The following is a 24,671-nucleotide window of genomic DNA, read 5'->3' as shown; positions in this document are numbered from 1 at the left end:
TACACTATAACGTATGTTGTACAGTTAAAGTTTATTTGTTATCTCCGCCTGGCAGGAAGGCTGGGAGGTGGAAATTATGTTTGGTTCCCTTGTGTGTCCCTTGTGTGTCTCTCTGTGTATGTCTTTGTGTGTATTTGTGTGTGTGTGTGTGTGTGCGTGTGTGTGTGTCTGTGCGTGTGTGTGTGTGCCTGTGCGTGTGTGTGAGTGTGTGCGTGTGCATTCATATTGGCCTAACAATTTTGTTTTTTATTCAAAAGATATTTCAGATTTAGTCAAAATCAACATAATGATGAACATGACACGACATTTTTCATCTTCCATTCCGATTGCCATCATGACTTACACAGCAGTGTTGATTTTGTCGGCTAAAACTATGATGAAAAACATTTGTCGACTACCTTTTTTCACTGACGACAACCGAATAAAAACGATTTTTGTTTTTTGGCATGATGACTAAAACTATGACTAAATATACTGACAATTCTGTCAAAAAATTCATTAAAATTACTAAAATGTTAGGGACTAGTGGAGAAGAGATCATTTTATGTTGCGCTTGGGTGTTGAAAATAGTCTAATAGATGTCTGTCTTTTTATTTTTTCTGTTTGGTTTGGAAAAACATTTGATTAATTATTGAGAACTGGAAATATATACTGTATTTGTAAAAATGAGTAACAGGAGAAATCATAACATGACTTTGATAATTTTACATCTGTTGGACTTGATAACAATCGTAATATGCACTATATCATATGATGAAAAACTGTTTATGTGCACAATGACCAAAATAAAAACATAATTTCAAACTGCTTTCAGCATGCAACTAAGTGTAAAATCAGGCATTACGACACCATCAAGGCCCGCCAAATTGCATTTTTGTCAACAAAATCAACTGTAGATTTACTCAACTATAAAACTAGACTAACACTAAAACATTTCAGATGACACAAATATGACTAAAACTAAATACTTTTTTATTCAAAAGACTATGACTAAAAGGTTAAACACAGCCCTGACTAAACAACCAGCCTGGTGGAGATATTCTCTCTGATATTCTCTCCTTTTCTATTTTCATTTATTTCCCAAGTGCTGTATATTTGCACGTTCCCGCATGCGCCAGTGAGCAGAACCCGGGTACCAGCTCCAGCTAAGGCCTGCAGTGCACTGATAGGATCATTCATGTCATTAATATGCATGACTTTTTGTGTGGGAGCACTGGGAGGAAATCCATGTGGAAAAAAGTATACTCAAAGTAAAAGTATAATTACTGCAATATAGAAATACCCTGTTACAAGTACAAGTCCAGAATTCAAGATGTACCCGAATAAAAATAATTACAAAAGTATTGGCAAAATGTACTTAAAGTACAAAAAGTAAAAGTACTAATTATGAAGAACGTCCCGTTTCAGGTTTTCAAATGTATACAAATATTTTGAAAATAGCAGATCTATAAGCTCACAATTCCTGATAGGGCTGAAGTGGTTATATGTTTTGTAATAATAATCAAAATCTACAAAGTAACTAGTAACTAAAGTCTTCAAATAAATGTAGTGAAGTAAAGGTACAATATGTAGGCCGAAGTAAAGGATCGGAAATTGGAAATACTCAAGTAAAGTACAAATACCTCCAAATTGTACTTAAGTACAGTACTTAAGTAAATGTACTTAGTTACTTTCCACCACTAGAAATCCACATGAACAAACTTCAAACCTACGACCAGCTTGCTGTGAGGCACAGTGCCTCAGTAGTACCACCCACTAGGGCCACTTAGGCCTTTCTACAAGAAGAACACAATATCTAAGATATTGATATTGGCACACAAAGTCAATTTGTGGGAATTGAACGAATTACATACAAATATACAGCAGAAAATAACTGATTTCTTGAACTGATTGATGTATTTACTCTCCTTGATTCAATATTGACTTGTTGAGTCTTGGAAGCAATTACAGTCTTGAGTCTATTTGGATTTTACCTCATGTCACCAGGCTTTCCGTACAGGAGAAAGCCTGGATTTCATTATGAATTGACCAGTGTCAATGCCCGCTTTTCCGTGTCTTGTAATTCACACACACACACACACACACACACACACACACACACACACACACACACACACACACACACACACACACACACACACACACACACACACACACACACACACACACACACACACACACACACACACACACACACACACACACACACACACACACACACACACACACACACACACCAAGGGTGCATGGTTCCCATATCCGACCCGGACAGGATCAGGAACTTGCGAAGTGACTTGACTTGATAACAGTCTATTTAGTTTAGCTGTAGTCTCTCGCTCAACATTGTAGATTTTGCTGAGAAAACCATTGAACTATAGCTACAATAAGGGTCCACATATGGTTTATTTAACTTTCATTATTATTTATTTACTTATTTATTAATTTCAATAATAGGCCTAATAGCTGTATCAAAACGTTTTTAGCATTTTTAAGACAAAAAGGCCGAAGCATAAGAAATATATTGGCTTAAATCGCTCACTGCAGTATAACGTTTACATTATTCAATCTCATAGTTAACTCTCCCCAAATCTCCGAAGTCATTGGCATCCTAAGTGATAATTTATGCTTTTAGCGGGGAAAAAAATTGTCATGTGACAGGGCGCTCAACATGTTTTCACGACGCATAAATTAGGCTTTTTGGCACAGCCTGGCACATTTTCACCGAGCAAGGAGACAGCGTCACACATCCTCTGCACAGCATGGGGGTGGGTTAGGGGGGGAGTGGGGTTAGGGGGTACGAGCCTGGCAGGGAAACGAAGGTCTACATCCTGTCATGGTGGTGGCTGCTGCTAATTGTTTCCCGGAGACCAGTGGCTCACCAGACAGCCAGGGCTAATTAGGATTCTGAAACAACCCGACCTGCCAGACGAGATTGTTCAAATCCATCCTGAGTAAAGGCACATTGGAGTGGAGGAGAAATGACTTAGCAAAGATGCTCCTTCCTTATGAGAGCTAGTCCCTTTACCCATGCACTGAATATACTTTGTTGACCGGGTCCACTTGACCCCCCCCCCATTCCCTCTAATCTCCCCATTCCCTCTAATCTATTTAGCAAAATATCTAACCCCCATACTTTGTGAGCTTGTACATAAGCTATTTTCACAGAATGTTCACCTATCTTCATCAAACGTTGCTCCTGGGGGTCTGGATGTTCTGGGGACCCCCGGGGACCCCCACACTGCAACTCTGTCATTTCTCGACCGTTTCGGATGCTGGGCGGCTCGCCGGAACCGGGCCGGCACCCATGGGCGCGTTCCTGTGGGTCTGGAAGTTCCGGGGACCACCACACGGAGTTTGACCTCACTTCATGCGGGTGTGATTTATACTTTTAGAACACTGGAATTATAACATTACAACGTACAGTTTTTGTTTTCCCTCCACATATTTGACTTTCTTTCTTTCAAGAAGTTATATTCAAATGTACGTTAAAGTAAAAATAATATTTCAGGATTAGTTAAATGAAAGCACAAAAAAGGCAAGTTCTTATTATCTCACAGCTGGGCTTCCGTTTTCTTTATTTTTTCCATTTTTGGACAAAACACAGAAGCCTTGTACTGTGCTGGCATGATATTCTCTTACATGAATTTGTGGGTTCAACCTCAAACAAATGTTGTTGTTCCTCCTCCTCTCTCCTTCATGCCCATCTCTCATGCTTATCACCACTAGCAGTAGGCTACCACATTTAATAAAACAAATTACTGAATTGGTAATGGCTAACCTCTTAAAAATTGTCATAATCTTACAGAGTCTGCAAATTGATGATTTATACTTTTCACACGCCATAAATAGACACTCGATCTATAAATTCACCATGCGCCGTGTCCGTGACACGTTGCGAGATTGTAGATCGCCAATTTTTGGCGGGACACCGCTGTGACGTAGCTCGAATGAGGCATTAGCGGATAAACCACACAGAAACAACAAGGCAAGCTGTATGACAGCTGTTGTATGCCATCCATGCTGCTGTTCTTTTTTTTAATGCTGTAGCCACTGTGCACTGCCAATCACTCACGCCTGGGGGAATGAGCCAGGACAGATTAGGAGGTGCCAAATGGCACACTAGCACCATGTCAGTTTCCCAACTGTAAAACATAGCAACTGGTCTTACATTTGTGAGACAGTAACAGTCTCATGAATATTATTTTCCCTCAAGGACTAAAACTCTAAAGCCTAGTTTATACTTAGTCACATAGCGCTGTCACTCACCGCAAATCTACGAAGCATATAGCCCTACCAAAATTTGGGCTTGAGATAGATATCGAACAACTGTAGACCTTTCTATCGCTGGAATTGATGATATAAGACGCTGGCTCTGACCACGTGAGACTAGGCTTGAGAGGGCCATTAGACAAAACATACATCTGGCGAGTAGTCTACATAAGACCGGCATGTTCAAAGGAAATAGCAATAAGCTCAACAGGACCCCTCTTTTCAATTTCCTGCACCAGTTTCCTCCCCTTGCTTTATTTCGTGCAGGGACCTGTAAAGTTGTAGCCACAAAGGCAGAATGCAACATTGAGCTGATACAGCACCACAGAGTGCCAAACGAGGAAACCGATTCTGTCAAAGGCAATATCTGTGATAATGATCGCAATAAAGAAGCACTGGGATTTCAAAGAGTGTTATGAAGATTCTTTCCCAGGGAAGTGTCCAGTAGAGCTATGAACCTGGTATTGAAGGAGTGTTCACACAACTTCACAGTAAAGTCCTGAGTTTATGTCGGACAGCAGATAAGGGACAACTTCACACATTTACATATAGTTCATATCAAGAAAGCAATATCAGTTGCTTAAAAAGAAAATAATCATATAGAAATAACTTAGGAGAAAAAGCAGCTATCCGGGTATGAAGAATCGTGACATTATGAGTGGAGGAAGCTGCTGTACAAACTGCATTGACTGCACTTGGTATAATACTGGCCTATAGATGTACATTGAAAATCTTACATTGAAATCCAGCTACAGTGTTGGACCAGTTCCATGTACATTCTTTAAAGATGGAGTGCCGTATTTTTTGTCAACCCTAAAACATGATCATCAGGTAGCCTATTATTATATAAGGAGGAAGATTTTATTTTTTTAATTGTACAGTATTTGTTAAAATGTCATTTTTACGTGGACACTCCCACCAGTTAATTAAGTATGCCTGGTTTGCCTGGTGGGTGGTGATGGGTGGTGATCCACCTGAACTGAAGCCGCACCCACAGCTGTTGTTGTATGATAATGGGGGAGGGATTAGGGCAGGGGATGATATTGTGATGTCACTATATCACGTTTTTTTTCATTGGCACGTTTGACTGGTTTCAGCCTCCAGGAAGAAACCCTAAATACAAAGGGAAGACATTGCACATAACAACCACACCAAGGGGTCTAATGAAGTACTGTCACCTCATGAACTGGAAAAAAATCACGGCACTCCATCTTTAAGTTAAGAGTTAAATTAACACAAGGATTTTACATAGAAGAATTGTTATTTTTTATCAACGTTTGCCTGTTAACTCGGGGGGCACCATATCAATACAGTATGGAATTGTGGACAAAGTTTTGGGTCTGAGAGGCTAAATCTCATCAAATGGTGGTCCATGGCTCAAATACTGAATATTTGGCCTTCCAATCTTTTTTCCAAAGTGGTCCATGTTTGATAAATACTGCATCTCCTGTGATGGCCTACTGTAGGCTACATTTTGAAGTCGTATACAACAATTATATTTAACTACAGTACAATATCAATAGTCTTTCATTGGCAGAAAGTTTCAGAAACTAAAACAATTCCCCTTTTTGGTTTTTCACATGCGCATGCACTTGCACTGTATTGTAATTTATAACCCAATATATTCATTGTCTTTTATTCAAATAGCAGTGTTTTGTTTGCCTGTGTGTATGTGTGTGTGCGTGTATGTGCGTGGGTGAGAGCATTACTAATTAGCCTTGTAAAAGTTAGCACACAGCAACATGTCAACCGTCCTGGCTTTCCACATCTAAGGTTGTCATGGGGACCAGACACAACAACACCCAACCAACATTTAAAAGTATAATTATTTACAGATGTTATTTCTTAGACAAAGAACCGGGCTGCCAATTCCTCAATTTCCTCACACTTACTTTTAATCTATTTCTTGTCATGCAAATGTATGTACACACTGTATAGTACTATTGACTTAATATCACATTTGTCAAAATGACTCTTTCATTAAACCCAATAACTTATTTGCTGTATTGACAATAGTCCATGCTAGCAGCTTCAATTTTCACTGTTATTGACAGAGCTTTAAGAACTTTCTCTGACAGCTATAGCATTGCCCGCAGAGGGATTTATATTTGTGGTTATAATAATAAGAAACAATAATAATTGAATGGACCTACTCTTTAAGATAACGAAAGTATTTTATTGTTTCTCCCCAGAAATAAAAGGGTGGTCTGAATTAGTGTCACCCACTGAAGATAACCTTAGCCGAGCTTAGCAGCACACAAGGTTAACAGTGCAAATCTATGTTATTGCAGAGGGTGGTGGAACCAATAGCCATATCCCAGCTGGAAACATTCCTGGAGTATCACATTGCCATTATTGGAGTGAAAATATTCCTGCTCCATTTCGGGAGGCTCCCATTCTGCACAATTCCTTAACAATAATGTTTTCCTGCTCTAGTGTTTCAACGAAGAAGACCTCGACCAGTCTCTTTCCTGGAACGCTAGTGAGTGAGGCGCTTGTCCGAGTGAAAATTGAACACGCCACTGTTTTCTGTTTAGCTAAAGTCAAAAGTCAAAATGGACCTACACCTCTGCACAACCAGAAAGTCAGAAAGTAGAGTAAATAATGAATGAATGACATGACTACAAAGTGACAACTTTATAATTGTTGTGACCAAACAAACTAGTGTTGTAGTACTCGAGTCCTTGACTCGTCTCGAGTCCGGTCTCGAGTCCACATTTTCATTGACTCGGTCTCGTCTCGGTCTCGCCCTTCATTTGACTTGGACGCCGGATGCGAAACACTCGTTTCTACATCATCGGGGGCAGCCTCCGCCTCCCAGTTCTTCTGCCCCAGACCACGCCCAACGACGCGTGTCATTTCCGCACGCGACACACACGATGGCTGGTTCTTCGCTTGCGAAGATCATAGGAGGAGTTTAGAGTTTGGGGTCCTTTAGCTTTGCTTTGCAGCAAGCACGTTCGTGTTGATATAATCCGATCCTTGATTCGCAGAATTTCGGGCAACTGGTGCACTTGAGCTCCTGTCCTGATGCGGCTGCGGTAGAGGTCTGGTTGGGTTTGTTACCCTTACGGCAAGCACGTTTGTGCATTGCAGCTGTCTGCCTGATGTTGCCGAGCTTCACAGCAGCTACGTTTACAGCAGAGTGCCAAGAGTTTTTGTCAGCGGCAGTGGACTCCAAAGTTTTCGTCTGTAAGCTTGCTACCGTAAGTTGGTATTTGAGCTCATGGTCTTTGAAACGTTTACGAGGTCCACTTCTGTCCCGCTTCCCCTGACACAGCTCACTGTAAAGGACTGCTTTTGGCAGCCTGGTGTCCTCCATGCGTGAGACGTGCCCAGTCCAGCGCAGCTGACGAACCAGCAGTGTGGCTTCTATGCTGGGTAACTGAGCTCTCTCCAGGACTTCAATGTTGGTAATGCGGTCCTGCCATCTGATCTTTAAGATAGAACGCAGGTGCGCACGCTAGGGCATTCACTTCTAGTCATTTTTACTAGTTGACTAGTTGCCTAGTTGACTAGTCGACTAGTTGTTTAACCACCTATTATGTTAAAAAAAAAAAAAAAAAACCCTGATGTGCCAGCCCACATCCGAATCGGTCCAGAAATGACTGAGTTACTGTGTGGGGGTCCCCGGAACATCCAGACCCCCAGGAACGTGCCCAGGTGGTCGGCTCGGTTCCGGCGAGCCGCCCCGTGTCCGGGGTTGAGAAATGACAGAGTTACCGTGTGGGGGTCCCCAGGGGGCCCCTCTACTGTACTGTACTGTCACTGTACTGTACTGTCACACCCGGAATCTTCATATATACAGTTAGTGCGTGCGTGCGTGCGTGCGTGCGTGCGTGCGTGCGTGCGTGCGTGCGTTCGTACACAGCCATCCAGCCAGCCAGCCAGCCAGCCAGTCAGGGACACACACAGCTGTCTATAGGAGTGGTTGCACCACTCAAAAAAAGGAAAAATAGTCACAAGATGTACTTAACAAATTAACTGCTTCTTTTAATGATATATAACAGGATCGCTGTCATTTGTTTTGTTTTTTTTGCTTGGTCTATCCTTCTGCAGCAGACTCCTTGTGTTTCACGCAAAATGGAACGCCAAAACGGACGTGCGTCACACTAAAACTATGCAGATCCAGGTCGGCAGTGAGGCACCATTACTTTCATCCACCAGGGGGCAGTCAATGTGTTAAGTACAGTATTTTAGTAAATGTACTTTGCTACTATCCACCTCTGGGTGGGATTATGGTATATTTCTTTTATATTTACATCATATGTAAAGACAATTAATTAAATAACTAACTGATCATTAGTTTTTTCAAGGATGTTTGCCCGTGTTTTTCTGGGGGGTTTAGACTTATAGACAGCTGTCTTGTTAACGCCCAGAGCGCATCTGACACGCCTGCCTGCTCTTGTGGTCAAGTTTTGGATATAACATGCGTACTTTTTTAATAGAGTTCATTGTAGTAGGCCAGGCATAATAGAACTGGCCAGCCTGTAGCATACCTAATTTTGAGCTTTTCCAAAGTCAGTAAAATGAAATAGCAGCGTTTCAGATAAAGATTGTTTTCTGTACCTGTGAAAAAATAATAATATTAATAAATAAATAAAAATATCTGGTCTCGCCTCCCGGCGGTCTCGGTCTCGACTCGGACTCGACCCCCTCACACACTCTGTCTTGACTCGGACTTGCCCCCCTCGGACTTGGTCTTGACTCGGACTTGCAACCCTCAGACTTGGTCTTGACTCGGACTCACTTTAGGTGAACTCGTCTACAACACTAAACAAACCAAACAAAAGGAGCAGCAGTTATATCTACAGCTGCTCACAAATGCTGAAGGCCAAGGGAGCCCGGAGCAGGGATTGCATGTGGCAGACTGCAATCACCATTTTCTGCCTTCATGGCACAGAGGGGACCCTTCCACCCAGCATGCATTTTGATTAAAATAACAAACCAGGCCTGCGACTTCCTCCTTGTTCATGGCAAATGGTTTGAATGATAGGGCCATACACAGTCAAATCTTTGGTGTTAGTTTAACTCCGAAACTTTGGAACGTACCAAATAGACCGGTACCATTATTTTCTTAGAATTTCAAATGAGTAAAGGCCCATTTGTAGAGTTTGCAGCTGAAGTGCATGCATGGTGGTGGTGGTGTGTGTTGTTGTGTCTGTGAGTGTGTACTACGGCATTTGTGTTTTTGTGCATTATTGTGTGTACCTTGTGTTGTTGTTCCTGTAGATTTGGATTGGTCATCATGGACTGGACCGCAATTGAACTGAATTGAACTTGTTCAGGACATGCATTGGCTTCAGCGAGAAGAGAAGACAGAGAGATTACAGACAATTACAGGTCTAAATAAAACTTACTTAGACACCTTCCTTATATTTTATATTTGATATATTGGAAGCAGACTTCCATTGTTCTTGATTTCATGCACAGATACAAAAGATGTAGCGTATCATTTATCAAACCCTTATTTAACTCAGAGGTCCCCTTGAGATTAGAAATATCTTTTCCAAGCCATACTTTGCCAAGGAATGCAGAGACAGCTCCAAGTGCTGTTATGCTCAAAGCCTGTTCACAATTTAAACTCTCCAAGAGAGACAAGCTCTTTTAGTGTTTTAGCTTTGTGAAGTCCTCATAAATGCCCTCACCTCACCAAGACAGAAACCTTTTTATTTATTTAACTGTGAATTATTTCCCCTCTTTTTTTTCTCCAAAATTCATTGTTTTGCCAATTCCTGAATAGGCTCTATGCACACAGAATGACTTCCTACCTCATAACCCTTACCGAGGATACTAATTAAGGCTCTGTTCCATTTAAGCCTCCGATACACTGCAAGATTTTTGACAAGATTTCGGAAAGGACTACAAGGACTACATTCTAGTCTAATTTGTCTTTTAAAAATCTTTCCAAAATGTAGTGTATCGGAGGCTTTAGAGTGTTTCTCAATGCGACATTGCCGTTTTAAATAGTGGTGTGTTCTAGGTTTTTTCAGAGGACATATAATTATTTCCTGCATGAAATAGGCCTACTACATATGCCTGTGAGTGGTCAATGGATGAAATGTTTAGTTTGTATGGTAGACCTATACGCTTTTTTTTCCTTCTTTTTTTTAACGTCATACTACATACAGCGTATAACGGGAGAACACACTACTGGTTTAAAGTGCTCATGTGGCCTAGTTGCTTCTTTTTCTCATATACACTGGACGGCAGTGGCTCAGGAGGTAGAGCGGCCATCTTGGAACCAGAAGGTTCCTTCCAGGTTCAATCCCCGGCTCCTCTTGGCTGCATGTCAAAGTTTCCTCTGCTCCGCCATCGCATCGGTGTGTGAATGTGTGTTTCTGTATGTGAATGTGATGTACGTTGTAAAGCGTTTTGAAGGTATGGAAAGACTAGAAAGGCCCTATACAGTAAATGCAGTCCATGTACCATTTTCTCCCAATTCGTATACTGTAGGAGTCACTGGTGCTGCGACAAAGATTGCCACCATCCGGATTCCTTCCTATATAAACATGAGAATTGTGCTCCTATACGGCTCTCCGGCCAAGCCAGAGCAAAGATGCGGCCAGAGGCACCGCAGAGGATTCAAAGCCCTAGTTTCTCCTGTAGTGAAGTAGTGCCACCCACTCGCTACTAGGACAGAAAACTTGAGGAATTCATCAGCTTCTTACTTTCTAGAAAGACATCAGGGTCAGATAAAGGATTAGTTAGGCTAATGGGGTTAAGGTTAATCACCATTCATGTACATTAAAACACGCTTGCCCTCATTTTCTTTCGCCAACCTCACGCCGACCGCTTGCGGGGGCAGTTCATGTGTTCTTGTATTAGTTTTTTACTGATAATAAGGTTAGAAATAAGTTCAGGGTTAGGCATAGGAATAGGGTTAGGTTTTGACACCATTTTACTGAGGTTAAGTTTCTGGTTTAAGGACTTCAGTGTTCTGTACCATACAATTATATACGTATAAGTACAGAACAAAGAATGTTTGCTTTCGCCATCTTTGTTGAAGAGTCTGGGTAATAATAGTAACTAAAGTTGTCAAAAGTACTGAAGATTTGACATACTCAAGTAAAGTACAAATACCTCAAAATTGTACTTAAGTACAGTACTTAAGTAAATGTGCTTAGTTACTTTCCACCACTGCAGGAGAGCCACCTGGAGTGTGCTAACGCGTACATCCTGTTGAGAAGGTGGGTTGCCCTGGAGACCAGGGGCAGAACTCCCAGCAGGGGTCCAGAAAAGATCCACCATGTAGCCCCTTCAACGCCAGTGGTGGAAGAAGTACTCGGATAATTTTTTTGTAGTAAGAGTAGTAAAAGTATAAAAGTATTGGCATTGAAAAGTAGCCTACTCATTATGAATGGCCTATTATTTTTCAAATTCTTTCAAAATGTGTCAAAACCTTTTCAAAAATAGCCGATCAACAAGCTCACAATGCATCATATCACGATTCGAGACACATTGTAGATTGGCAATTTTTTATTGTCAAAGTATATAATTAGGCTTAAGTAATGTTTAAAAATATTTGCCTACAAGATGTAGTAGAGTAAACAATAATCTTTATTGTCCCGAAGGATGTTCGTCTTTTCATGTCTGTTCAAACACCCACATCAACAACAAGAGCACATAACACCAAGACAATATAAAAACATGAGGTCCCCACGGTATACAGAACCATCCTATCGGCGTGGCAGTTTGTTTAATGCCGCGATGGCTGAGGGAACAAAACTCCTACTAAAACGGACCTTTTTCCATGGCAAGGTTCTGTATCTTTGTCCAGATGACATGAGGTTAAAGAAGCGATACAGGGCGATCAGTGTCATTTGATATTAAAAGTGCTAGCTGTAGAGATATATTGTCTCTGTCGGGTGGAAAACTTGTAGGCCTATGTCCAAAACCAAAACTGTTATTTTTCAGGATTAAAATTATAAAAAAGTACCAGATCTGCAAACTCAAAATTTGTGTGACGCGTATAGGATGAGTAGGCCATTAATTTACAAATAACAAAAAAAGTCAGAATATGGAGATATAGGCAGTTTCTGCCCGACAGCCATGATATGCTGACGCATGGTTGACTGGCTCCCTTTGCTCTGATACATAGAGTTTGGTCGCTAATCAGCATTGTTATTCAGAAGCAATATAATGATGTTAGAGAGCTGTTGACATGGAAGAACAGATTAGATCTGGGCAAGGAAAGCAAACAAAACAATGCTTTCCTTTCCCTAAACAACTAGTCAGGGGCCCCTTGAGCATGCATGGGAATTAAGTGATAAGTGATATATGCTTTATTAAATGTGTTAAATAGCTCTATGTTCTGATAGCAATCATTGTTATTAGTGTTTGTAACAGTTGTAACAGCTGTCTCTCTGGCTCTTTAGCAAACAGAAAAGTTATTTTCAGGTCAGGATAATTGGTCCTCACTAATGTTCTTGATATAATGCTTTGGTCTGTGTATCATGGGAGGGCTGCGGGCCCTGCAGGCTTTCTATTCCTGAAAAGTTGGAAGCCATCATTCTCACGACAATAAAAATAAAAATATATAAACAAATCATGTTTAAAAGAAATCTGCCTAACGATGATGTCACTGGTGGACGGGTTTCTGAACTGCCCACAGCCCTCGTATGAGAACAAAATGGTGCTATTTTATCATGAACATTAGTGAGGACCAATTATATGTAGGTTGAAATGTGGTGAAGTGGTCCTTTAAATATTGGCATGGAGATTAGAAATTGATATTCCAAAATAATCTAATTGCACAGTGAAACAGGTCTCAAAGTTACTTTTTTAGCACACAAACGCAAAGAAAAACTAATTTCAGCATTTGTCAGAAGTCAACAAGGAGACTACTTTCGTGAAAGTCTAATAACCCTCTTCATCAAGGATGGAGATGACAAAACAAGGAACGAAGCAAAACGAATGTACCCGTTGCTGTCAAAGCACACAATACATCTCCTCCAGAGTTGTACCTGTTGCTGTCAAAGCACACAATACATCTCCTCCAGAGTTGTACCTGTTGCTGTCAAAGCACACAATACATCTCCTCCAGAGTTGTACCTGTTGCTGTCAAAGCACACAATACATCTCCTCCAGAGTTGTACCTGTTGCTGTCAAAGCACACAATACATCTCCTCCAGAGTTGTACCTGTTGCTGTCAAAGCACACAATACATCTCCTCCAGAGTTGGAGTTGCTGGAAAGAACCTCCTGGCAGATCAAGCAGTGGTAGCAAGTAACTAAGTTAATGTACTTAAAGGGACATTTAACCGCTGGAAGAAGCTGCAGTCAATAGTATAGAATCTATACTATAGATAACAGTAGCACAATTTGAAATTTGCAACCTATGGCCAGAAACATAATGAAGTCTGTGTTTGACTAGGGTCTGACTGGATTGCTGAACTCCTGAAGTTGTTAATGTATGTTTTGTAATAATAATCCAAATCTACAAAGTAACTATAGCCATGTCAAATAAATGTAGTGGAGTAAAAGTACAATATTTGCCTCTGAAATGTAGTGGAGTAGAAGTAAATGTAGCCTACTGAAATTTGGAAATACTCCAATAAAGTAAAAGTACCTCAAAATTGTATGTACAGTAAGTACAGTACTTATGTAAATGTACTTAAAGACTCAATCAGAACCAGAATTAGAATAACTTTTTACACCTGTTATGTTTACACATCGGCTACTCGGAAGGTCTGTCAGGTTGGTGAACTACACAGATTTAGTAGAGAAACATTACACAGTAGTTATTTAAAATATATATATAAAGGTAAAGATACAGGCGAAAATAATATGATATACAGGTCCACAATTCAGTGTGACATATAGAACTTGATTTGAATTATTTAATTGCTTGCAAACATCATACATAGAAGGTTTAAAATAAATTGGAGGATTAAAGGGGGGGAGGGGGGGGGGGGGGGACAGTATACAGACTATATAGGCTGTTATCCCCTTACACAAAATCGAAAGACAATGACATACATAATAAAACAGAGAATACATTTAAGAACACAATTTACATAGAATACAATCAAATCTCTTATTCATTGTTCAATATTAATTGTTCAGAAACAATTCTGGTCTTGCTCTTATTTCCAATCATATTTGAAATTATTTTTGTGGGGAAAGCTTTCTTATCTCTAGTTGAAAAGACAACAATACAGGTCTGGGAGGGGAAAAAACGTATGTCATGGCGCCACCAAGTGGTCACAATATGACAAGTTCAGCACTGGCACCATCACTTGATCTGCAGTTACTAGTGACTTACAATATAGAGATTTTGTTCATAAAGAGATAAGAATACACAAGTAGAGATATTTTAAACATGCACAGTAGTGCAGCAGAACTTTAATTGACAAAACGTTGTCTGATATTGGCAGTATCAGATCAGACAGTGGCTGTTTTTAAATCACCATGACTACAAGTATTGTAATAGCTAGGATAGGCAGTCTGTTCGTAGCTGTTACATTTAGTAACAAAAAGATAAAGAAATAGCCTGCACCATTTGCTCTTTCCAAGATGGCAGCATGTTTGTGCAAGCTACAGTACATTATAATGTGCACTATATACTATCTGTGTAGTCATTGGCACACCATGAAAGTGTTATGATATAACACTTTCCACACTTAAAATAGTAGTGTGGCTTGCAATCAAAGGTTGTTTGTAGATTAAGCTCACATTTTCTCCATTCTAAGAGATTCTACAGCGGTTTTCTTAATTTTACTTTTAGCTTTGAAGAGTCGATACACAACAAACATGATCCCAGTGGTACTTAAAAGTAGTAACACAAAGAAGACATAAAGAGCTACCTCAGCATCAGCTGCTAAAAGTTCCAAGCCCAAAAAGCTCACCCTGTCCTGGGGTAGAGTAGTAGGCACAGCGGTCTCCAGGGTCACATGTGGGGCACTTGTAGCTGTCGTGAAATGATGACAGAAAAAAAAAAGAGTAATTCATTATTCTTATTAATGCACATGCAGAAAAGGGAGTGGAAAATGGAGTGGCAAAGAGAGTGCATGGCAAAATGAGTTTAACGTCATTTAATGCAATCAAATCTTTCTGTTTGAATGGATGGGCTGTCAAGGCCAGAAAGTAGTTTTTTGCCACTCAGTAGGTGTTCCCGCATAACATCTGGGCATTATGATGATGTCACGTGCATAACCTCTATTGCAAACCAAAGATGCTTTCAAATGCTACTTTTAAAGACTTTTGTTATGGTCTGAATGCTGTTTCCAGTACCTCGGTTCATATCTGACCCCTTTATACTGCACGTCACCCCCTCCTTCCTCTCCTGTTTCTTTTCAAGATTACAATTTTGTTACGTGTTCGTTTCTTTTGGTTCCTCGATGTTGTGGCAACAAGACAAAAATAAAGAAGAAAGAAAGAAAGAAAGAAAGAAAGAAAGAAAGAAAGAAATAGGATAGAAAGAAAGAAAAATAGGATAAAACCAACAATATTATACAATAATCATATGCCTTTGTAAGATGCTGTGTGCATAGGTCCTATTCCAAAATATCATATGCCTATAATAGTGTATGTTGTTGCTGTTGGGCAGAAACCTACAATTCCTATCTTTTAATTAATTCATCAATAATATAGCCTACTTATATGAAAGTTTCACGCAAAAGTGTGTGTGTGTGTATGTGTGTATGTGTGTGTGTGTGTGTGTGTGTGTGTGTGTGTGTGTGTGTGTGCGTGTGTGTGTGCATGCGTGCGTGCGTGCGTGGCCTGGCTGGGTTTAAAGACTAGGGTAGTGTGCGGTGAGTGTATCCACTGTAGGTTCTGTCTTAATAAATGTGTGTGAACATTTATCACTGCTGGCAAAAACCTTGTGAGAGACTTCAGCGAGCGTACAAGTTCTACCTTCAGGTTCAGGGTTCAAGCACTCATGGGGACCAAGGGCGGGGTCTGGAAAGCCGTTACAGTGGATGATAGCCATATAGCGAGAAGCCGAGCCCTTGGCAATGCGAGGCAGGGCTGGGTCAGAGCGGTTCACATAGAAAAGACCAAATCTCTCTTCAAAGCCGGCGGCCCACTCAAAGTTGTCCATCAACGACCAGGCCGTATAGCCTCTCACATCAACCCCATCCAGTACAAGGGCTGAAAGATAAAATCCTTAGTTATTAATTAAGACATCAAGTAGTTAACAATCAAGTAATTAAGACAAATGTTCACTCTTGGAAGACTGAGGGTTAAAAAATGGTGCAAAGGAAGATGTGTCATCAATTTAATTCTCACTTGTACAATAAGTCTTAATTACAACTAACTATGAACTAGAACACCTGTATGTACTGTACCTTTCAGTGCCTGGTTGATGTAGTTTTCGTAGTAGTGTGATCTGTGGAGGTCATTGAGGTCCACGGCTCCGCGCTCCGAGATCCCATTCTCGGTGACATAAATAGGCGGGTTTCCATACTCCTCCCTGATGAAATTGAGGATCCTCCTGAATCCAAATGGAGTGATCTTCAGCCAAAAGGAGCCTGATTCGATCCAGCTACGGTCCTGGATGGTTCCAGCACCCCTGTGGATTAATAATAATTTCTACTTCAACTGAACAGAGCTGCCTTGGATACCGGTATTTAAAGTTTGCCACCATCTTATTTCCTTCCACTGTGTGATCTTTTATTAACTCAAAAGGTATAGAACTCTTGCCATGTGGATTAGATTAGATGGGAGATCAGCCGACACTGTATTTAGTGCCTATAATGCTGGACAGCTAGACCTCTCATCCATCATCATTTCCAGATGCATCTACTGTATGGTAAAGATGTTAACTTCATTCTTGCATCTACCGTAGTCCTATGTGCCGTCACTCACATTGCTATGTATTCAAAGTTTGTGTAATTTTAGTTGCAAACAACATTAGTCTCACTTTCATCCTGTCTCTCGATTTAACCACATGAACCCTAGGGTCTGGGGTGAATATTCAGTGAAAATAGAAAATACAAGCTCCCTACGCAGCACATTGACATTGTGACACATTGTAGCTTGTTGTGAGCTTGTAGATTGGCTATTTTCTCCATAGATATTTTGTGTAGAGCGACATCAGGAGGGGCCTAATAGACATTTGGAGGACTCTAGTCAACAAAGTATGTAGGGTGTAAGTGGTTAGGTGGAGATCCAAATCCAGATTAGAGTTAGACAGTTTATTTTTTCAGCTAGCTTTGAACCTAAAGATGGTCACCACTTTGGAGCGCCTCACTGAATTGGATGGAATCGTTGGTGAAATGGTGACAGTCAGTTGCAAAACTCCATCTGGTTCCTACATTCTATCAATCATTTAACTGCAACCCTCTCAATGATCTCTCGGGGTCCCCAGAAACCCCTTTGAGAATCACTGCGCAAGCTGTGAGCTTGTAGATTGACTATTTTTTATAAACTTTTTGAATAGGGCTAAAGTGTTAATTGATTAGAAAATGTTGATGACAGTAATCAGTGGTCTAGGACTCTAGGTACTCTCCCAAATCGGCATCAGACCTAAAATTCTGGTAAAATGTCAGACTCTAGGTAGAATAGCTTATTTTAGTTCTCTTTCCAACTCTGCTTATCTGTCACCGTCATAATCCTGTCGATCTCCAAAGTCATAAGGGTAAGCCAGGACAGTGGTGTAATGGTTGAAGCCAAAATAATCATGAGTTCCTTTAATCCTCTTGATTTCCTCAGGGGTAAACTCAGGAAGCCTGGGTTAAGAGGTGAAATAGGACGGTAATTTAAACATATGCCTTTTATTTATGATTTTTTTATGCATAAGATGCCATAAAACCTCAAAATCTTACCTCGAAGTAGGAAGACCAAAGGCAAGACTCCTCTCTCGAATGATGGTCTTCATTACATCATTATAATCTCCATTGAAGATTGGATGGGCAAACCAGCCAATGTAAAACTACACAATACAATTATATTTCATCACCGCTGCTGAGATATAGAACACTGATGAAATTCAAATGCCCAGATCTGGGACACATTCCTGTTGTTGGTATCTTTCTTTTTTGCACATAAACACAACACTGATTTCTAGAAAGTTACCGAAAAGTACTTGAATGTCATTGACAAAGAATAATTCAGGCTTCAGTGTCTGAGTAAGACACATCGCTTGGGAATCCTTTGATTAGTAGATTTGACCCCCCAATCCAACCCTTTGATGCTGAGTGCCAAGCAGGGAGGCATTGGGTCCCATTTTTACAGTCTTTGGTATGACCCGGCCGGGGATCGAACCCCGACCTCGCAGTTTCAGGGCGGACACTCTAACCACAAAGCCACTGTCAGGTTCAAATGTTATTCACAAAAGCTTTTTTGCTGCCAGTCTGAACATAGCCTTTGCTGGGCCTGTGCGCAGATAATACAATATGTACCTGTAAAACACGCCTGGCTGCGTCCACATCCTCTTGTTTATGTGGATTCCGTGGCTCTGCCCAGTCAGAGTTAATAGTAATGGAGATGAGGCCGCCTTGCTTTGCACGGTACTTATCGTTGTAGAGGTGCCAGGCCTCAGCATGCGCCTTGATCAGGTTGTGACCCGCAATGTACTGCTTACCCACAATGCCTACAACATGGGAGATGTTTATGGTTATTATAAGGTGTATTGGGTGTAAAATGTTATCAAACATGACTTTAATAACTTAAGCCCCCATTTTATAATTTGTCACAACGTGCAAACATAGCCATAATTGGGGAATATTTCTCCTTTAATGTCATGCCCAAAATAGGAACAGCTGGATGAAAGTGGTTAAACGACTTTAAGGATGCATCTTTTTTTTGTTTTCATAATGACTAAGTAATCATTCAATCTAAGTAATCATTCAATTATATGGCGGTGTCACTTGTCGAAAAGAACTGTTTTGGCAAGAGACACTGTCAAGTATAAATTGAGCTTTAGAAAGTGGTTCATGTTCACAAATTTTAACTATTAGAGCTGCAACGATTAATCAATTAGTCGATCAGTTGTAACTATTGTATAATTTCTATTTAGAAAAGCAATCATATGGAATATCTGATTCCAGCTTCTTAAATGTGAATATTCTATGACAGTAATCAGAATACATTTTGGTTCTGAACCAAACAAGACATTTGAGGACATCATCAAGTTTTCTGACATGACAAAATAACAAATAATCCAGGTAAATTGATGACATCATTGTTGTCATACTAGTTCCAAATGATAATAGGATTTATGTATTTTTTTTTGCTTTTTGCCTTTATTGATAGATTACAGTAGTTTGACAGGAAATGGGGAGAGAGATGGGGGGAAGATATGCAGCAAAGGTCGCCAGGATCGGGACTCGAACCCGCAACATGCTGCCAGACTGGACCACCAACCCAGCTGCCCAGATATCCGGGCCAGGATAAACTTGAAAACTTCTGGTTAAGAGCTGGAAGTGCTTCAACTAAGAACAGAATCTTGTTTCTTTGTACCTGGAGCAAAGGAACCATATCCGTAACCAACATTAGCCACGATGTAGGGTTCATTAATCGTGATCCAGAACTTCACTCTGTCTCCAAGTCGGCTGAACAGAACGCCAGCGTAATCTCTGAATCGATCGACAATTGTGTCATTCTCCCAACCGCCTACTTTCTGAAGAGTCAGAGGAAGGTCCCAGTGATAGAGGGTCACCTACACAATGGGAAACATTTCAATCATTTATTTTCCTTTCAACGATTAAATTATATTAACCAACCCTACTAGTGTTGGCAGGGTCCGATATTACATCCCTCAGTCTTCACCAAATGTCTGAATTTTGTGATTTAGTAGCTCACAACCTTGCAGATCTTGTTTGGTTGTGTGAGACTCTGTTGAGAATTTTATGCTATAGCTGAAATGACCACACAAGTGTCCCTATTCTGGAGCAATGGATTTGCTGCATTTTTTAGAGACAGGAAAGCTGAGCTAGAGAGCAAGACATCGCTCCAGCTGGAATCAAACCGGAGGACTGGAACCATTTTAGTTGGCCCAGCACTAACGGAACAATGTTCCTCTGAGGTATTCTGGAATGTTGAGAGAAAAAGGAAAAATGCATGTTTGTATCCTGTGTGTTGAGCATGATGTAATTTCTGTTTGGGACGGCTGTGTATTGTGACCAAGCATACAAGAGAGACAATTTGAATGATTCTACCGTACACCCACAAATTCAATAAAGCATTTTTATGAAACACTTTAACAGTACTAAGATTAATTTATGACCCACAGTCCAAATATGATGTAATGAAATCATTGCAACACTGGTTACCTGAGGTTGAATATTGGCAGCTTCCAATGCATCCAGCAGTCTGTGGTAGTAGTTGAGTCCAGCTTCATTGACGTGTTTGGTGGTTCCATCGGGAAGCACTCTGGTCCAGGATATGGAGAAACGATAGTGGGTCACCTTCAGATTCTTCAGGACCTCCACATCTTTGTCAATCTTATTGTAGCTGTCACAAGCGATATCGGCATTGTCATTGTTGCTAACTCTCAGAGGAGTATGTGTAAACTTGTCCCAGATACTCAGTCCCTTGCCATTAGCCCTCCAGCTCCCTTCAATCTGGAATAAAAAGAAGGTTAAGTTACGTGTGTGTGTGTGTGTATATATATATATATATATATATATATATATATATATATATGTGTGTGTGTGTGTGTGTGTGTGTGTGTGTGTGTGTGTGTGTGTGTGTGTGTGTGTGTGTGTGTGTGTGCATATTATACACACAGTATATGTATTTATTTTAAATATCATATTAAATTTCATATCAAGGTCCATTATTTATTCAGCATTTGAGGACGGACCACTATTTGGTGAGATTTAGCCTCTCAGACCCAAAACTTATTATATTATTAAGTTTTAGGAATATTTTGTTGTCATTGGATAAGATTTTGTCCACAATTCCATGCTGTATTGATGCTGGTACTATAGGAGAGATAACAGATGTTGATCAAAATAACAATTCTTCTACATTCTCTAATTGTGTAGACGTCTTGTGAATTAAGTAATGCAGATGTTTAACAATAATATAACTCTTGAGATAGTAAAATGAAACCAAATTTGGTTTCATTTTACTCTCTCTAGTAAACTCTCTTAAAGATCTAATAAGGGTTCATTAGGTTACCAACTCTCCATCATTTAGCTGGGGACCAGCTGCACAGCCTCAAGGACCACTGGTAGTCCCCGGACCACTGGTTGAGAACCACTGTATTATTCCATTTAAATCAATATATTTTGCCCCCAGTTAACTGCCAGGTTCAATATCTTATGATTACATACAGGGAACACGGAGGCTGTCGCATCGCAGCGCATTGTGAGCTTGTAGATTGTCTATTTTCAAATGGCGAAATGTATATGGCTGAAGTGGGTAATGCATGTACTTTGGTCGTTCATTGACTTTTTTTAAAGGTGCTTTATTTTTTTCTCTTCATTTTTATCCCACGATTTTGGAACCCATTTTTCACCCAGTGAATAATGTAATGAAATCTTGGGCTCTACACTCCCTCCGCCAACCTGGGGAGAGCAACGGACTGACCTCATGCTTCCTTATGCAAGAGCATCCAAGCCGCTTCTTTTCACCTAACAGGGGGGGGGTTTCCATGGTTGGACATAGTGTATGGAAGTGCCCACACTAGGGTATGGGCACTGATGACACGGAGGAGAGAACACACCCCCAGCGCCCGCCGCCCACAGCATCCCCAGCGGGAATCGAACCAAGGAACTTCTAGCTGTGAGGCGACAGCGCTACCGACTGCGCCACCTTGCCCCTTTAATGGGCTTTATAAATGAAATTGACTTGACCTGACTTTTAATAATAATATTGCAGATGTAGAGATGTAGTGGAGTAGAAGTAAAACAAATAGAAATTGGAAATACCCAAGTACAGTACATACCTCAAAATTATACTAAAGTACAGTACTTAGTTACTTTACAACACTGACGATCTGCCATTTTCTGTTAAAGCTTTGCCCACAATACGAATGCTGGGGGTTTACATGTACACACTACAGTAGCCTACCTGGTATGCAGCACTAGCAGTGCTCCAGCTGAAACCTTCGGGGAAATGCCCATAAAACAGCTTCTCGTCATCAGTTATAGGGAAGCCATTGTCCTTCATCACTTGGTAGTAGTAGTGAGCGGAGCGTTTCGGTGTCCTTGGCCTATTGGGGTTTGTGAAGTTCACGTGATGAAGTCCAAAGCCTACTGAGTATCCACTGAGCCACTCGAATGAATCCATGAGAGACACAGCTGTGTATCCCCTCACCTTCACACCATCAAGGTTGTGAGCTATAATGGAGAATGATTTTAAGAAAATAAATAATGGAATTGTCCACAGAAATAAGTCAATACATAGAAATATGTAACTGAGCTCAATCACCTAATGAGAAATATTTGTGATGGTAGGGATACCCATTTCTTTGTTTACATTTGTATCCCTGACAGGTCCTTTGAATAATGGATCCAATAATTCTACCCCTAAAAAAGAACATAACAATAGCATGTACAGTTACCTTTAAGGGCCTCGTCAATGTAGGTTTTGTAGTATAAAAATCGATCTGTGTCATCGACTGTAGTTTCTGCGTCAGTAGCTACCCCGTTCTCAGTAATGTAGATCTCTGGATCGCCATATTCTTCTTTGATCCAGTTGAGGAGCCTTCTCAGCCCCCATGCTACAGCTCGCTGGCTACTGATGGCAGTGTTGGGAGATTCACTTTCCTCAGCTTCAGACAGGTCACGGTCCAAGTCATAAGATGCAGGGTTTAGCCGAGCTGTAATATGGCTCACTATCTTGGTTGTGAAGTGGTTTATGCAGAAGACATCAGCAGTGCCCCTGATGTAGGCCTTCTCCTCCTCAGTGAAGGACGGTAGTCTGGATTGTGGAAGATCTTGGAGTTCACTCTTGTTTCCAACTTGCCACTTCATTGCATCCGGATAATCTCCGTTTTTGAAAATAGGATGTGCAAACCAGCCAAGCTGGAACTGCAAAGCACGATCGGCGGCCAACACTTCTCGTGGCACATTGACATCTTTGGGCTCAATCCAGTCAGCGTTGAGAGCAATAGACACCAAACCAAGCTGGGTTGAGCGATACTGATACTGATATGTGTGGTAGGCCTTAGCATGTGCCTTTAGCAGGTTGTGAGCTACTCTGTACGGTGCGTCGCCTGGCTTCTTCACGTTTGGTGGGATCTGTCCAAGTCCATACCCTGACCATGCGATTGTATGAGGTTGGTTGAAGGTTATCCAAAACTTTACTCTGTCTCCAAAGGTGGCAAAACAGAAGTTACAGTAGTCATTGAAGATGTCAATCATATCAACATTGTCCCAGCCATTAAGGTTTTGCAAAGCCTGAGGAAGGTCCCAGTGGTAGAGCGTCACCATAGGTGTGATGTTATAAGCTAGGAGACCATCAATAAGTCTGTTATAATAGTCAACACCTTTTTGGTTTAGGGAAGTAAGTTGACCATTAGGAAAGATCCTGGACCATGAAAGAGAAAATCTGTAGGATTTCACCTTCAAAGACCGAAGCATGTACAGGTCTTCTTCCAGTCTGTGATAACTGTCACAGGCTACATCTCCATTAACAATACTGCCAGGTTTGTGGGTGAATGTGTCCCATACGCTGGGTCCCTTCCCATCAGCATCCCAGCCACCTTCAATCTGATAAGCTGAGGACGATACTCCCCAATGAAAGCCATGTGGGAACGTACCATATTGGTAGAGCTTCCTCTGAAAAGTGGTTTGGCTTGAAAACTTCCTCCATACAACCTTAGCTTGGGATGGGACTTGGGATGGGGGAAGTTGAGATTTCTTTGTGTCCAGTATGTTTTTAAATCCCTGAGCATAGCACTGGTTTATTGTGGATGCAAACCCATTTCTCTCAATTACTTTTGCGTATAGATATGCAGACTGTTTTGGAGTTCTGGGCCTGTCAGGAAGGTCAAAGTTGACATGATGCAGTCCAAACCGTTGACTGTAGCCCTGTGGTCCTTCAAAGCCATCCATGAGTGACTGAACAGTGAAACGCTGTATATCCACCCCATCCAGATGGATTGCTGTTCAGAGAGAGAGAGAGAAAAAAAAGATAATGCTTTTTTTAAGCCAAGTATCAACAAATTGACACAAAGAAAGTTCCAATATATTTTTTTGTAATCAACCTGATTAAACAGTCCTATTTCACAAACATGGCAAAGAAAAAGCAATTTGTGTGGGGGCGACCTTAGATTGTAAGTTAATTTTTACATTACATCCTGACATTAGTGAAGGAAAATTGATTTCCTGTATCTCTGGTGTTTTAGATCAAAACTAGACATTTTCACTGTTGTACTTGTTTTTTTCTCTTCTGTTTGTACCTTTTAGTAATGTTAAATTATATGTGCTCTTTTTGTAATGTTGATTGTTTGGGGACTACGGATGGGAATAAATAAATAAATAAATAAAAATAAATAACAAA

At 40.7% G+C, this 24,671-nt stretch overlaps 1 protein-coding gene across 1 annotated transcript in view; it reads right to left on the bottom strand.

Moving 5' to 3' along the window:
- LOC306934906 (lactase/phlorizin hydrolase-like) overlaps positions 1-24,671 on the bottom strand; it is a gene marked incomplete at both ends in the record, with an annotated part of 64,562 nt that overhangs the window by 33,852 nt on the left and 6,039 nt on the right. The window contains 11 exons of the mRNA XM_079517716.1: positions 7,516-7,705; positions 9,481-9,569; positions 16,128-16,364; positions 16,562-16,785; positions 17,813-17,944; positions 18,041-18,147; positions 18,617-18,807; positions 19,677-19,875; positions 20,489-20,779; positions 22,236-22,504; positions 22,729-24,273. Coding sequence (XP_079373842.1) covers positions 7,516-7,705; positions 9,481-9,569; positions 16,128-16,364; positions 16,562-16,785; positions 17,813-17,944; positions 18,041-18,147; positions 18,617-18,807; positions 19,677-19,875; positions 20,489-20,779; positions 22,236-22,504; positions 22,729-24,273 — 3,474 coding nt within the window. The remainder of the gene's footprint in view (positions 1-7,515; positions 7,706-9,480; positions 9,570-16,127; positions 16,365-16,561; positions 16,786-17,812; positions 17,945-18,040; positions 18,148-18,616; positions 18,808-19,676; positions 19,876-20,488; positions 20,780-22,235; positions 22,505-22,728; positions 24,274-24,671) is intronic.

This window comes from Electrona antarctica (genome assembly GCF_951216825.1).
Source record: "Electrona antarctica genome assembly, chromosome: 13".
NCBI classification, from domain to species: domain Eukaryota; kingdom Metazoa; phylum Chordata; class Actinopteri; order Myctophiformes; family Myctophidae; genus Electrona; species Electrona antarctica.
Note: the sequence above shows the minus strand (reverse complement) of the source record. Positions and strands in the feature narration are given on the sequence as shown.